Source organism: Hippoglossus stenolepis, chromosome 9 (genome assembly GCF_022539355.2).
Source record: "Hippoglossus stenolepis isolate QCI-W04-F060 chromosome 9, HSTE1.2, whole genome shotgun sequence".
NCBI classification, from domain to species: Eukaryota; Metazoa; Chordata; class Actinopteri; order Pleuronectiformes; family Pleuronectidae; genus Hippoglossus; species Hippoglossus stenolepis.
In genome coordinates, this window is record NC_061491.1 from 5495610 (window position 1) to 5511756 (window position 16147).

The following is a 16147-nucleotide window of genomic DNA, read 5'->3' on the forward strand; positions in this document are numbered from 1 at the left end:
ATAAATGTTTTCTTATGATTAGTAATTTTTTTCACACCAGTCAAAATCTTCACATTTTTTTAATCACAAGGGGCATATCAAATTGACATGGAATAGTGAAAGAATAGAAAAAAACAAGAGAAATGTGCCACAATGATGGTGATGGTGCCCAAGATGATTTCAGATCTTTGACCTTTTTTAATAAATAAATAAAAAAATAACAATCAGTGTTTTAATGCCGCATCCTTTCATTTTAAAGTTAAGGGAGAGATAATCTTGACCAAACTTCACTTCTCTTCAAATTATTCCAGAAAAAGCTTTGTTCTTTTCTTCTCCTCTTGTACACAATCATGCTACAAACCATGCCCCTGATTCCTTTTTTAAAATGCTCCCGTGGTGCAGAGATGCATGATAATCCACTTCTCTCAGTCCCATGCACTGAATATGTTCCACTAAATAATAAAGGAGGACAGACCTTCACATACATGAAAGCTGCAAAGAGGAATATGGAGGGGATCAAATATTGAGAAGTCCTCATGGCCTGTAGGGATGATGTCTGCGTTAGCCTCGTACAGTCAATGGGTAGACATGGCATCTGACAAAGTGCTCATGTACAGTAGGTCTTTAAAACCTACAACACAATAACACCTGCTGATGAAACTAATCAGTAATGTTTGAATTCACATTATAGTTATCATTTCAGGTTAAAAGGAATATCCAACAACTCAATTATGTCATTAAAACAAGTGCGGTGTAATTAGGCAATATTGGTTTTTACACATATAAAAAATAACGCATTATATGAACCGTCATGTATTGTCGGATATGTGGGGTAAAGAAAACAGTCTGTAAAAAAAGGTTAAAAACAACAGTCATGTCTGTACAGTGAATATGGATTGGCATTAGCTAAGCTTAGCATGAAGACACAAAGCAGGGGGAAACAGCTAGCCTCTGTCCAAAGTTCAAAATGAGACCTGCTCTGCTCAAACACAGCTCTAATATCCACCTCATCCTTTCTCACCAAGAAACAAAAAAAGTTTATTTCCAAAATGCCAAAATAACCTGCCAATTTCTCCCTTACGACACAATGTCGCTATGGAAAATGCTCTTTCGGTGTACATGAAAAGACATTAGGCCTTTAGCATTTTGATTCAAAGATGTCAGTGAAGTCAGGATAGTTAAGTCTACCTGTGGGTGATGTACAAGGTGTGTCAAAATGTCTAAAGGCTCTCTTCCTGTTTCATTCAACATCGTTCCCCTTCCTAAATTATAGTGTGAACTACTGTAAACCTGAATAAGGTCAAAATATAACTTGTAATAGATGCTACCCAGTTGTACCATACAAAAGAGTACATTTTAAGTATTGGTAAGTGCCTTCCTATGATGTAGCATAAGCATGACATTCTATTTCAAGTCTGTGGCTCAGGGGTAAAGTGGTCGTCCTCTTCCATCCCTGCCTTCCCCATTCCACGTGCCAAAGTGTCCTTGGTCAAGATACTGAACCCCAAAGAGAAGAGTGCAGCACATAGATGGAATGTATCAATGTGTGTGTGAATAGGTGAATGGCAAAAAAAACCTGTACTGTAAAGCGTTTTGAGTGGTCATCAAGACTAGAAAAGCTATTTAATATATAAATACAGACCATTTACCATTTAAATTCTGTTTTATTCGATGACATGGCTCCTTTAATGTCAAATCAACGGATAATTTTATTTCTTTAAAGACAAATAATCTAAATCAGCCTTTTTTCTCACACACCTTCACTTCAGACAGAAGTCCGTCTAGCTTCTGATTGGTTAGTTCAAACACATGTGATCTGTAACGACAGTGTAATCAGGAAGAGGTTGTTGTGATGCTGCTGAAGGTGGAAAACAGAGAAGTGCTGCTTAGGAAAGATATCAATCTCCATCCCGCTGTTTATTCTCATCTATGTGATCCAAGCACCACACATCACATCGAACAATCACGTCACATGATCATAGGTACCATGGTGGGTGCATTTAATGAAGCTGAAAACAAAGAGATGGCTCAGAGACAGATCCATTAATATTGTTCTTATGTAGTCATTCAAATTTTGAAGAAGGGGAAAAAATTATACAATATTGTATTATGTGAGAAAAGGCTTGAAAGGTGAACAGTGATAGGCTTATTATCCACAACCAGCCTAGAGCACTTAGTTACTAAAGTGCACTATGTACTTTTAAATGAAACTGAAGTAAATGGAAAAAGAAAAATATTAACATTTTTATTATGTTTTGACAACAGTACAAATATAAACAGTCCATATTAATCAAGACTTAGAAATCATCCCCACCACATGAGATATGTTGCTTCCAGGCTGCTGCATGTGGAAGCTGAGGCCTTCAGCAAAGTGCTGACCCCTTTTTTTGGTCATCTCCCAAAACCTGATCACCACTTTTCCTGGCACCAACAGAGGCTCCCTAAACTGGACGGTGACGTTGATCGGAGCTGTGATGACTTCAACCCCTGATGACACAACAGAGAAGTGACAGAGTCGGACAAGTTCTGCTGAAAATAACTCGACACAATAGTTTTGTTGAATAAATTACCTTTGTGTTTTTCGATTTCAGCCAAGCAGACTGACAGCATCCAGAGACTCGGTGCGGACTGTGATCTGCAGCCGAACAGCCAGGCTGGTAGAGAGAGGAGCCGATGGAGGGAGTAGATAGAGGAGGACCATGCACACAACAGGTTGGTTCTCCAGGGAACTCTGAGCTCTACCTGCTTCATGTTGTCTGGCACAGGCTCACATGGTTGGCCTGTCATATTATGGACAAGGGTATGAGTCATGGGTATGAGTCATGGCAACTGGGTGAACACATTTTTATGGGTAAACATTAAAAAACAACTGCGACTGTAAGAGGAAATCATTCATTTATGTTCCTAGTGTAAAAAACCCTAAAAAACATCATTATAAAAAATCACCAGAACACTGCTCACTCTCATGTTCAGTCTTTGTGAAGCATGTGTCGGCTGTGTGGAGCTTGTTTTTGGACAGCAGTGTCAGGACGCTCTCCCACACGAGGCTCCCTGAACGAGAGCTGGCGGACAGACAGATGTCAACCTCCACCCCTGCATCGATTGGCCGGTACTCCATGACTCGCACCTGCAGCATGAACGGACCTTTCTTCAGCTCATCAATTGGCTGAAGGGTTTTCACACTCTGACGCACACGAACCAGACCTGCAGAAATAATACACAAGTTCTCATCACATAACCATTATTTTCTAACCTTTTATTGCCAGCACATAATAAACTGGTAATAATAAACATAATAAACCTTTCACATCTATATTATTTTTTGACATAATAATGACTCTCCTGACTCCAGGTTTTGCCTTTCTATGTTTGTATCTATGTTTATGTGACACCAACTGATTCATGTTGAAGCTGCTCACCTGCTACACTATTCCATATCTAAATCCAACACAATGTCGGTTTCACACCAGAGATACATAGACTAGACAAGATGATATTGGCAGTTTGTCTTGTATTATATGGTGTCTAAAGAGACGTTTTGCCAGAAGTTAAAGTTAAAATGTTCAGCCATTTCATGCATATGTAATAGTTTTGTATGCGATGAGGTCATTTGGGATTTCTTTGGAGTTTTCTTCCATTTCTTTGTGCCGCTCCTCTTTATATTTTCTCTCCACATGTTTACCTCTGCCAAGGAGGTTATGTTTTCATCTGTGATTGTTTGTTTGTTTGTCTTTTAGTTAGCCGGATTACACAAAAACTACTGGACAGATAACCAAGAAACTTTTTTTTCACATGGATGGAATTTCTCATGGATCTTGATGAAAATTCAGGCATGTTAAGATTAAGATTAAGGGGCTGGTGTTTATTAGTGTGCACAATTTGGTGTCGTTAGGGGACTGTTGGGCGTTGGCAGAGGTATACACTCTACTGAGTGACATTCTAGTGACAATAGTTCATGGTTCTTGATTGAAAAAAATCTGGTATGTTACAGGGAATGTGTAAAGTTTGGTGCAGCTTGACTAAATTTAAGAAGGCTTTTGGGGCCTGGCGGAGGGATGCACTCGACTGGGTGCTATTCTAGTTTCTTATTTCGTTTGCTTTGCTTAATATTTGTTCAGTGAGAAAATCCCAAAGGGTTTCAGCACCTCGGATGTTCAGATTCTTATTCATGGCGCAGTATCATCAGGGAGGAAGCATTGGAACAACCTCTCTGGCAAGTGCACTGTCACACTGGGTGTGCGTACTTAGGAGAACTGGTGCTGCTTCCAAAGCAAATACTGAAGTCCCTATAACTTGACTCTGAGAGTGTTACCTGCTGGGCTGAGTCTGAAGCTGGGATCAGTGAGCACCATCAGCAGCAGTCTGCCACACAGGAAGTCAGGGAAGCACAGGGGGATGTCTCTGTATTCAGTGTCTGGATAATCCCAACCATAACCCCCTGCACTGCAGAACCTCCTCAGAGTGACAGGGTCCAGCCTGGCAGACACAGACAGTCAGTGTGGAGCGGGACGACAGAGACACTTCTACTGGACGATGCTCACCTGTACTGGAGGACCGTGAACACAGCTTCCCTCCTCTTCTTCGGTGGCGTGGCGTGTAGGTGTCCCGATCTCCTGCTCACAGCTCGGCTCAGACTCCTCAGGTAGAGGTAGAGGAAGCTGGGCAGGTGGTCGCTGGAGAGTACGTTAGTTTTCAGCAGCTGGTGAGAGCGGTAAATGTGAGCGTAAAGTAAATACACCGAACCCACGGTGAGACAGGCGACACCGCAACTCTGCGCATTCCCCATTTCTACGCAAAAACGCGTGTGTATAACGCAACGCAGCGAGTAGAACACGCGTCATAGACTATGTGTTAAGTGTCATGTCCCATTACTCCGCTCCCAGCGACTCCATGATTGTTCACTGCGGTCACGTGATCCCTCGTTTGTGAAAACACGCTCACGCCAGCAGCACTTTGAAAGTTGAAGCGCGTCTATTCGTGGTGTTACGGTACACTCACAGTGGGGGTCACCATGATTAAGAGTGACGTGAAAATTCTTTGTCCCCTCTTTAAGGATTTAAAAATAAAACATTTAATTGGAACAAGTTGTGAGTGCTCTAATGAAAAAGTAGCGAACTTTGCCTTTAATTTTCTCACATATTCTACAGTAAAATCCTCTGAAACTTGACTTGCAGACAGTGGGGGTCACTATGAATAAGAGTGACGTGAAAATTCTTTGCCACCTCATAAGAATACAAAAAAAATTATATTTAATAGGAGCATGTTGTGAGTGCTATAATGAAAATGTAACCAACTTTCCCTTCAATTTTCTTTAAATTTCTACAGGGAAATCTTCTGAAACTTGACATGTATATTTATTTGTTTTAATTGTAAAATTTTATAGGGGCACTTTATGAACATCGTAATGACTTTCCCATTCATTTTCTTAAAAAAAATACATAAAACTAGGGCTACGTTGTAGCACTGAACGGGCCCGAGCACACGCAACTCGGGACCTGTCGCGGTTGGTGGAGACATACAGTAGTATGTCAGAAATATCCCTGACCCATGCCCCCCACAACCCACCCACAACCCACCCACAACCCACCCAGCTCAGGTCGGGCCCTGACGGGGACTAACGACCCTCCAACAGACGTCCACAAACACACACGCACACATACAGAACAACGGCTGCCGAGCAGCACAATAAAGAAAAGAAATAAAATTAAATCAAAAAAACAAAAAAAGGGGGGGATAATACTAATTACGTATGTATGTATGTATATTGAATAAATGGATAAGTAGAAGGGGGAGGGAGTGGTTTTTCGAGTTTTAAATTACAGGGAACTTCCTTGATCCAGTGGTCGTGTGTGGGGGGACGGGTGAGCTTCCAATTGAGTAAAATCAGTAGCATCACACTTTTAACTGTGATTTGAAAATGAAAAACATGATAAACACACTTTAAACAGCAAGAAAAATAAACATTTTATCTGAGTTGTTTGTTTGCACATATATAAGTACTTCAAAATGTAGCCAACTCTATCCATCCATCCATCCATCTATCAGCATATTCACTACTTTTGCACAAAATTCTCAGTGGGAAAAGCTCCCACAATTTCCCAATGGGGTTAAAACAGTGTATTTGAGTGTATTTCTGTGTCACATCTTAGTTCTGCACTGGGCTGGGTACCTGGAGTTAACCTGCAGACATTCAGTGTAACAGGTCAATTTACATATTCATGTTAATTAATAGTTAATGGTTAAAATGAACTATGTGGCTCAGCTTAAACAAACATGAGAATGATTTTGTCAGGCAGATTAAAAAACAGAGAAGCAAACTCTTCTGGGAGTCAATGTCCTCTTCTCAGTGGGTTTGGTGTAAAAGACACATTAATGATATTTGATTTTGTTCCTCTCAGTTGTCAGAGTGAAGCGTGTTGACCCAGTGCTCTTTAAGAGCATGAAGACTCCACTCATCACCACAATGATTCACACACTAATTGATTCACAACGATATGTAAACTCCTATTGTTGACTTGTGATGTATTTAAATATAGAAAATAACAAACAAAACCAACACTGTCGTAATATATTAGAATCATGAATCATTTATTTATATTCAGAAAAACACACAGGTAAATGTTATACATATATTATTGTATTATATTATTATATACATTTTTAATATTATTGGTTGGAGGTGGGCATTGAGGGGTTTGTTTTGGGGAGTAGGAAAGGGGTGAGGGGTGAGAGAGTAGGGAGTGTAGGAGGGGAGGAGTAGGGAGTGGGTGGGTTAAGAAGGGATGAAGGGTACGAGGTTTCAGGGCAAACGTCCTCTCATTCCTCTCTTCTTTGGAGGATAATCTGTCTCTTGTTTCACGAGTTCATCTTGGTCCTCCATCTTCGATGTCTCCAGCTGTTCCACCTTGCTCATCCACTTCCTCTTTACGCTGTCCAGCTCGGAGGCGAGGTACGACTTGGTAGAAGCTTGTCTTTTCCTGATTTCCTTTTTCACCAGCTCCTCCTTATGTCTGACTTCGTCCTGGAGCTTTGTGTGTTCACCTTTTAGTTTGTGAACTTGCTCCTTCAGAGTCTCATTTTCTTTTTCGACGGCCTCCACCTTACTGCTGCTCACTCCCTCAGTCTGAGTCATCTCCTGCCGCAGCCTTGCCTCCTGTGTCTCTGCCTGACTTTTGTTCAGCTCCCTTTCTTTGACCGTGAGCATGGCCAGGCTGTCAAGGTAGGCATTGGTTTGAATACGCCGTCTCTTGGTTGCGGTCACGATGAGCTCGTCTTTCTTTTTCAGCTCATCTTCAAGCCTCCTCGGTCCGGTCTTGAGCAGGTTGACCTGCTTCTTCAGATCCTCCACCTCTCTGCTGCAGCTTGTTTCAGGCTGAGCCGGCTCCTGGTGCAGACGGGTCTCCAGAGTCTCACATTTGGCCTGATACTCAGTGAGCTGGGCCAGGACGTCCACGTAGGCCCTGAAGCGAGCACGCCGTTTCTTGGTCTCTTTTCGTAAGAGTCCATCTCTTTCTTTCAGCTGCTCCTGGAGCTGCTCGACCTGCTCCTGCAGAGACGAGTTTCCCTCTTCGAGAACCTTAATCTGACCGTTAGCTTGGAAGAGTTTGGCTCTGAGGCTCGTCACACTGTCTTGGTGCTGCATGGTCGACAAAGAACAGCACGTCAGAAACGTGGGCTCAAGTTTGGTTGAGGATCGTGGAGAGTTCAAAATGCTTCTGCTCTCTTCAGGATTGTGGGTGCAACTGACGTTTGTCTGCAGCTGATGAAGTGCAACATTGTTTTTCTGAACATTCTGATTAGTTGTCATAGTAACCTCCTTTGATCTATAGCATCACACTTTTTTTTTTCTTTTCAACTGTTTTTATTTGAATTTTCCAATGACATGACATACAATGGTCATAAACAGTGACTGATACAGCAGGAGTGTACAGTAGTATGTCAGTAATATCCTTGACCCATGCCCCCCACAACCCACCCAGCTCAGGTCGGGCCCTGACGGGGACAAACAACACTCCAACAGACGTCCACAAACACACACGCACACATACAGAACAACGGCTGCCGAGCAGCACAATAAAGAAAAGAAATCAAATTAAATCAAAATAACAAAAAAAGGGGGGGATAATACTAATTACGTATGTATGTATATTGAATAAATGGATAAGTAGAAGGGGGAGGGAGTGGGATTAAGGGGTGCGCAGCTACCACAGTAGTACAGGGGTGTGGGGTGTAGTAGGAGTGAGTGAGAGCCTAGGCTTCTTCCAAGTCCGGAGACGGATTAAGGGCGTTAAAAAAGTCAAGGAAAGGGCTCCATGTATTTTGGAATACCTTGGTAGATCCTGAAAGTTAAAATCTAAGTTTTTCGAGTCTTAAATTACAGAGAACTTCCTTAATCCAGTGGTCGTGTGTGGGGGGACGGGTGAGCTTCCAATTGAGTAAGATCAGTAGCATCACACTTTTAACTGTGATTTGAAAATGAAATACATGATAAACACACTTTAAACAGCAAGAAAAATAAACATTTTATCTGAGTTGTTTGTTTGCACATATATAAGTACTTCAAAATGTAGCCAACTCTATCCATCCATCCATCCATCTATCAGCATATTCACTACTTTTGCACAAAATTCTCAGTGGGAAAAGCTCCCACAATTTCCCAATGGGGTTAAAACAGTGTATTTGAGTGTATTTCTGTGTCACATCTTAGTTCTGCACTGGGCTGGGTACCTGGAGTTAACCTGCAGACATTCAGTGTAACAGGTCAATTTACATATTCATGTTAATTAATAGTTAATGGTAAAAATGAACTAGGTGTGGCTCAGCTGACGGTAAAACAAACATGAGAATGATTTTGTCAGGCAGATTAAAAAACAGAGAAGCAAACTCTTCTGGGAGTCAGTCGCCTCTTCTCAGTGGGTTTGGTGTAAAAGACACATTAATGATATTTAATTTTGTTCCTCTCAGTTGTCAGAGTGAAGCGTGTTGACCCAGTGCTCTTTAAGAGCATGAAGACTCCACTCATCACCACAATGATTCACACACTAATTGATTCACAACGATATGTGAACTCCTATTGTTGACTTGTGATGTATTTAAATATAGAAAATAACAAACAAAACCAACACTGTAGTAATATATTAGAATCATGAATCATTTATTTATATTCAGAAAAACACACGTAAATGTTATGCATATATTATTGTATTATATTATTATATACATTTTTTATATTATTGGTTAGAGGTGGGCATTGAGGGGTTTGTTTTGGGGAGTAGGAAAGGGGTGAGGGGTGAGAGAGTAGGGAGTGTAGGAGGGGAGGAGTAGGGAGTGGGTGGGTTAAGAAGGGATGAAGGGTACGAGGTTTCAGGGCAAACGTCCTCTCATTCCTCTCTTCTTTGGAGGATAATCTGTCTCTTGTTTCACGAGTTCATCTTGGTCCTCCATCTTCGATGTCTCCAGCTGCTCCACCTTGCTCATCCACTTCCTCTTTACGCTGTCCAGCTCGGAGGCGAGGTACGACTTGGTAGAAGCTTGTCTTTTCCTGATTTCCTTTTTCACCAGCTCCTCCTTATGTCTGACTTCGTCCTGGAGCTTTGTGTGTTCACCTTTTAGTTTGTGAACTTGCTCCTTCAGAGTCTCATTTTCTTTTTCGACAGCCTCCACCTTACTGCTGCTCACTCCCTCAGTCTGAGTCATCTCCTGCCGCAGCCTTGCCTCCTGTGTCTCTGCCTGACTTTTGTTCAGCTCCCTTTCTTTGACCGTGAGCATGGCCAGGCTGTCAAGGTAGGCATTGGTTTGAATATGCCGTCTCTTGGTTGCGGTCACGATGAGCTCGTCCTTCTTTTTCAGCTCATCTTCAAGCCTCCTCGGTCCGGTCTTGAGCAGGTTGACCTGCTTCTTCAGATCCTCCACCTCTCTGCTGCAGCTTGTTTCAGGCTGAGCCGGCTCCTGGTGCAGACGGGTCTCCAGAGTCTCACATTTGGCCTGATACTCAGTGAGCTGGGCCAGGACGTCCACGTAGGCCCTGAAGCGAGCACGCCGTTTCTTGGTCTCTTTTCGTAAGAGTTCATCTTTTACTTTCAGCTGCTCCTGGAGCTGCTCGACCTGCTCCTGCAGAGACGAGTTTCCCTCTTCGAGAACCTTAATCTGACCGTTAGCTTGGAAGAGTTCGGCTCTGAGGCTCGTCACACTGTCTTGGTGCTGCATGGTCGACAAAGAACAGCACGTCAGAAACGTGGGCTCAAGTTTGGTTGAGGATCGTGGAGAGTTCAAAATGCTTCTGCTCTCTTCAGAATTGTGGTGCAACTGACGTTTGTCTGCAGCTGATGAAGTGCAACATTGTTTTTCTGAACATTCTGATTAGTTGTCATAGTAACCTCCTTTGATCTATAGCATCACACTTTTTTTTTTTCTTTTCAACTGTTTTTATTTGAATTTTCCAATGACATGAAATACAATGGTCATAAACAGTGACTGATACAGCAGGAGTGTACAGTAGTATGTCAGTAATATCCTTGACCCATGCCCCCCACAACCCACCCAGCTCAGGTCGGGCCCTGACGGGGACAAACAACACTCCAACAGACGTCCACAAACACACACGCACACATACAGAACAACGGCTGCCGAGCAGCACAATAAAGAAAAGAAATAAAATTAAATCAAAAAAACAAAAAAAGGGGGGGATAATACTAATTACGTATGTATGTATATTGAATAAATGGATAAGTAGAAGGGGGAGGGAGTGGGATTAAGGGGTGCGCAGCTACCACAGTAGTACAGGAGTGTGGGGTGTAGTAGGAGTGAGTGAAAAGGGGGGGGATAATACTAACTAGGGCTACGTTGTAGCACTGAACGGGCCCGAGCACACGCAACTCGGTTGGTGGAGAGAGCGATCGGTAACCGGGCACACGGCTCCGCGTTGCATGCGTTTTGCGCACTGCGGGAAGGATAACGATTCACTTCCTGCGTCCGTCACGCGACGTCGATCCTTGCCTGCTAATTGCTCATTACGGTCCACGCTATCAATTGCAGATCACACGGTGAAAATTTTATGTAAATCGAAAGATAGTTGTAAAACAAAGCGTACTTCCTGTTGCCAATAGGCGGCGCCATCACTATTTTTACATACAGAGTAATATATCTGTTCAAGTAGGGGCTCTGATGTAGCGTGAGCAATTTTGTTCAATCAATTGGACAATGTTACAACAACTTAATTTTCACACTGATCAGTAGGTGGCGCTATGACCCTGAGGAAATATTGACACATAGAGCTGTTCAGGCTTGGACTCTGATCATGTGACAGAAGTTTCGTGGTGATAGGACAATGCACAGTGGAGTTATGACAACATTGTCTCCTTTGGCGAAGGATGATCCTTCGCCGCACCTCAATGTTTACACGGTTTGAGGAAATGTCACAATTCTGACCATGGTCCTATGACTTGACTGAGCTCTTTTGAGCTGTATATTGTAAAGCAGCCAGGAGCAGTTCATCAAAGTATGAAACATGTCACTTCCTGTCGCCAGCAGGGGGGTTTTGATGATGAGTCAATATTGACACATGGATCTGATCAGGGCGGGACTGTGAATGTGTGAATGAGGTTTGAGGCTGATGGGCCAGGAGTTATAATAAATCCCTCTTTTTTGGCGAATCATCAAAATTCTACGCCACGCCATGGTCACACCGTGTAACGTACACTTTAAAAATTCTCATTTTACTCTTAATCATGAACTAAAGCTGTCTCAACATTAATTGACACACGTCAGTTTCCAACATATTAACAATTTCTGAACAAACTCTTCAGCCCTGGGGAAGAAGATTTGTGTCTTGGGCAAACCATGGTCTTACACTGCCCTCGAGTGACCAATATTGCAGGTGTAGCTCAATCATCATGATTTGACTCATCAAACTTTAATGCCACACCACGGTCAGACTTTGTGATGAAATCAAATATACCGAGGTAGTTTATATCTCCATCTTGTTGAGATGACATTCACAGAAGTTGAAGTTGATCTGATGAAAGCCCAAGGACAAGTTCATCAGAGTAAAATTGTAGAAATGGCCAAAATGGCCACCAAAGCCAAAATGGCGGACTTCCTGTTTGGTCTAGCATATCTATCCAAGAGACTTATTTGTTTGTCATGAAAAGACACATGTCCCTATCGATTTTTGTACATGCAGAACAATCGTAGTGCAGGGGATGCTAGTCAGTTATTTTGCCACGCCCATTCCTTAAAACCATATAAATATCTTCACACAAATGTATTTTGAGGGAGACTGAAGCATAAACACTGAAGTTACAGCAATTTTCGTGTTTCACGGCGAGTTGATGAACTTTGACGCCATGCCACTAATATGGCGTTTGACGAAAAGTCACAGTAATCTTATGCCTACATTATCAATGTCTTGACACCCTTTTGACACAGCTTGACATGGTTGAGGTCAGTGGATGAGGAGGAATACTTCCAAGTGTAAGACGTTCAAAAAACAAGACATTTCCTGTTGCCACCACGGGGCGCAGTGATTTTAATTCATAATTTCTGTGTAGATGTCATCAGGCCGGGACTCTTGTGTCACATGTCTAATTTGGAGTCGATTGCACCATGTATGTCCGAGATACACAACCTTGTGTTTTGATGGCATGTAATCAAACTTTGACGCCACGGTCACACCGTGTGATGAAAACGCGAAATTCGAGGTAGTTTATATCTCATCTCCATATGAAGTTGATCTGATGAAAGTTCTGGGACAAGTACGTCAAAGTAAAAATGTAGTAAACGGCCAAAACGGCCACTAAATCCAAAATGGCGGGCTTCCTGTTGCGTCTTTCCAATTGCACCTTTAGACTTTTTTTTTTTTGTCTGGTCATGATACACCTGGGCTACGATTTTTGTGAAGATCGGTGAAAGCTAACTGAGGGGCTTTTCCTTAGATGGCGCTGTTGAGCCATTTTGCCACGCCCATTTCAAATTACTCTAGAATACAATTACTTTTTGGGGTTTTGAATTTTCTGCAAACTTTGGTATGAATTTGAGCATGTCTAGGCCCTGAAAAAGCCCCAAAAGTGAAATAAAAATCCTTCGAAATACAATAGGGCCTCCCACCGGAGGTGCTCGGGCCCTAATAATCAATTTCATTAAACTTGTCTATCTCTTGTGTGTTAAGCAAAGCAAACGTCCATAATGAGTGAAGCTGTGGCATGACCTGGTTTTAACAAACTAACCACATGATGGCAGTCATTGTTTCCAGTGGAAAAAAACAAACATTAGCCTCTACTATGGCGAGCGTGCTGGGACAAACTACACACATTCAACTATTTTAAAACACGACAGCGGTAAACAGGTTCTTTTTGCCCTCAATTTGACAAAAGAAAAGAGGCAACGATCCTCGCCACCTCTCCACATACTTGTCTCCAGAAACCAAACACACAGCAAACAATATGATCTATTCAACTTTGAATGGATGATTGGGGTACTATGCTGGAATATGAGTTTAGTCGTAAATTGAACCTGACATGTACTAGGAGTGAATATTGATAGGTAATCAGTACATTCCCACAAGCCTTGATTGACTCTAACAAGCTGTCTATTGAAGGATCACCAATTTGTGATAAGAAATAATATAATTTAATAACATGTTTTAAGGTCCTCTCTCACAAAGATGAAGTAATGCAATGATTTTATTCATTTCATTTTTTCAATGAATTTTACTTTTGGATTCTCTCACTTTGTGATTACTTATGTAAATTTAGATTGAATTTGTTCAGTCTTACATTGTTGTTGTAAATGATTTTGCCCATTGAATTTGTATTTTTGCAATAAAAATAACAGTAAACATGTTTTCATTGACTCCCAAGACATTTGAATTCAGAGGAGGCTCTAAACTATTCTAAATGTAAAACATTACTATATTTGTACTGCCAGTTTCATAACTGACATGACATATTTTTACACAACTTAAAATACTTCATGTTTTGTACATTTCTTCATTGTAGGGCTGTGTGCAGCACTCATATGCCCTAATGTCGCTGTCCCTCTCCCTCAAACATATTGATTGCCACAATCAGACTGACCATCGGTTGAACCTAGAGAAATCCTGCTCGCATTAGTGGCCCATTAAAATATCCAGAACATTTTTACTATCCTCCACAGGCAGGAAACAGAATGAACTCGGTACATACCACTTTCACTTTGCATGTTCACACAACACGCATTAAGTTCTCAGTGTGCAAGCTTCAGCTTTACTCTGGCCCTGCTCTGTAAGAGCATACTGTGAATGTTTCTTCACACCACCACGACCAATTAGCTCCTAAAGTTAATAATCTGCAGATACTCTCCTAAATTAAGTTCACACCAATTTTGATGAAAATCCATCCATGAACACATCAAAGTGCACCAGGTTAATTGTTTAAAACTGTTTATTCTCAAGCATTTCTACAACAAAACCACCTGACAAGTATTCTTTTCACATTTCAAACACAGGATAGTTGGTGTTCAGTTCTTCACCTTTACAAGGAAGTGCAAAAGCACGTGTTTTGTTTATTAATGATTTCAAAAAACAAACAAATCAATAATAAAAATAACTATTACTTTTTTATACTTTTCAAAGAAAGAGGGATGTCAACCATTCTAGATAGCCGCATTTACGTATTGTCAACGACTGTGCTGTATGAAACAGGCCTTAATAAATGTGGAATATCAAATGATAACATTCATCCCCAGGTTGAAAGGAGAAATTCAGTGTGACAGAGAGATAAAATGTTTTCCTGAGATGATGGAGATGTTTCCTGACATCTTCTGTCACTTCATCCAAACAGAAGCAGCAACACGATGCAGACTGAGTTGACTGCGATCAGCGGCACTGCAGGAGAACACAGACAGTGTGGCACGAGAAAGTGTGACTCACCACTCAAAGTGTGTGTGTGTGTGTGCGTACATGCTGTGGACACCCACCTCTCATCACTGTCCTCACAGAGCGGACAAGGTTCATCAGCTGCGCTTTGACGCCTGGTTCATCTCCAAACCCTCCGACACTTTGGTCCACTCCCCAGCCAACTGAAGATGGACACATATGTTTGTACCTCCATCTTAGTGAGGACACTCATTGGCATAATACATGCCCTAGGCCCTTACCATAACCAACCAAACTAAATGCATAACCTAAACCTAATTCTAACCCTGACCCTAAAACCAGGTCTTAACATTACATTAACCCTCAAACAGCCCACTGAAAAAGTGAGGACCAGTCAAAATGTCCTCACTTTGTAGGGTATATGCTTAAAATGTTCCTCACAAAGATATAAGTACAGGGACACACACACACAGAGCGTCAGATACAAATGCATGGCTTCACTATAAAATAAATTAAACATGTATTGATCAAGTTCTGCTTTCTTGAAACAAATATTGTACGTTCATGATATTTCTGTTAGTGTTGTATTTGTTAGCTTTGCTCAGTCCTGTAAAGTCTCATTGTTATAAAAAAAAGTTGTTGAAATGACTTTAAAATCAAAGGAACTAGTGTTTATTCGATATAAATGTTTCCCCTGTCAGACAGTTGTAGTTCATGAGGCTCGTAGAGCTACTGTGGGCAACGTCAACCCGAAATGTTTACATTTGGTCTAGCTAGCAGGTAGTTAGCATTAGCTAAAGCAGATTTCCCATTTGAAATGAGACTTGAGGCGCAAACAAACTGGACAACAGCGACTTACTCTTGCTGAGAAACCTTTCTTCATGCAACACAGCGACAGCATTGACACACAGGACTGCGGCCTGAATGAGCGAGTACAGAGTAAAGGCCATGTTGTCACTTCACAGGCTAACAGCGACTCAGCTGACGTAGCCTACGGTGGCTGAGGAAGGACACACCTGCGCACACGCACATATTAATGGGCTTCAAATGTCACAGCAGATTTAAGGCTACATTTCAAATGTCTCACTTTCAGTGAATATTCTGTCGTTCAAAAGTTAAACGCAAAACAACCATTATTTAAGCAACATAATGTGTAGAATATATGGTATCAAAAGTAACCTGGTTGTTTAATCTCATTTTGTCTTGTTTAGTAACAATGTGTTAGTATTTTAATGTTGTAGCTCTTATGGTGAAGTTAATTTAACCAATTCATTTTTATTAATTAAAATATAGCTGCCAGATGAGGCAAGTGTGATA

General features: G+C 41.6%; 2 protein-coding genes across 3 annotated transcripts; both read right to left on the minus strand.

Moving 5' to 3' along the window:
- Positions 1–1865: 1865 nt before the first annotated feature.
- Positions 1866–4930, minus strand: si:ch211-12e13.1. 2 transcript variants are annotated; one of them, XM_035164903.2, is made up of 5 exons: positions 4521–4930; positions 4292–4455; positions 2926–3183; positions 2550–2759; positions 1866–2466 (listed from the first exon to the last, which is right to left on the minus strand). In XM_035164903.2, the coding sequence occupies exons 1-5, from the start codon at positions 4763–4765 to the stop codon at positions 2270–2272; spliced, it is 1074 nt and encodes a 357-aa protein (XP_035020794.2). In that variant the 5' UTR covers positions 4766–4930; the 3' UTR covers positions 1866–2269. The 2 variants fall into 2 exon arrangements, with proteins under 2 accessions (XP_035020794.2, XP_035020795.2); XM_035164904.2 differs by having other exon boundaries at positions 2941–3183; positions 4521–4928.
- A 9448-nt stretch (positions 4931–14378) lies between these two features.
- On the minus strand, positions 14379–15849 carry LOC118115023 (immediate early response 3-interacting protein 1). Its single transcript, XM_035165900.1, has 3 exons — positions 15690–15849; positions 14932–15033; positions 14379–14839 (listed from the first exon to the last, which is right to left on the minus strand). Exons 1-3 carry the CDS (start codon positions 15778–15780, stop codon positions 14784–14786), a joined length of 249 nt encoding a protein of 82 aa, XP_035021791.1. The 5' UTR covers positions 15781–15849; the 3' UTR covers positions 14379–14783.
- Positions 15850–16147: the final 298 nt, after the last annotated feature.

Excerpts from the sequence above, each read along its gene's own strand:
- si:ch211-12e13.1 (XM_035164903.2), bottom strand. The coding sequence starts at position 4,765 with ATGGGGAATGCGCAGAGTTGCGGTGTCGCCTGTCTCACCGTGGGTTCG. Across the intron at positions 4,456-4,520 it reads TTCACGGTCCTCCAGTACAG|GCTGGACCCTGTCACTCTGA; the intron begins GTGAGCATCGTC and ends TGTGTCTGCCAG. Across the intron at positions 2,760-2,925 it reads TGAGAGTGAGCAGTGTTCTG|GCCAACCATGTGAGCCTGTG; the intron begins GTGATTTTTTAT and ends ATAATATGACAG.
- LOC118115023 (XM_035165900.1), bottom strand. The coding sequence starts at position 15,780 with ATGGCCTTTACTCTGTACTCGCTCATTCAGGCCGCAGTCCTGTGTGTC. Across the intron at positions 15,034-15,689 it reads AGAAAGGTTTCTCAGCAAGA|TTGGCTGGGGAGTGGACCAA; the intron begins GTAAGTCGCTGT and ends GTCCATCTTCAG. Across the intron at positions 14,840-14,931 it reads TGTGAGGACAGTGATGAGAG|TGCCGCTGATCGCAGTCAAC; the intron begins GTGGGTGTCCAC and ends GTTCTCCTGCAG.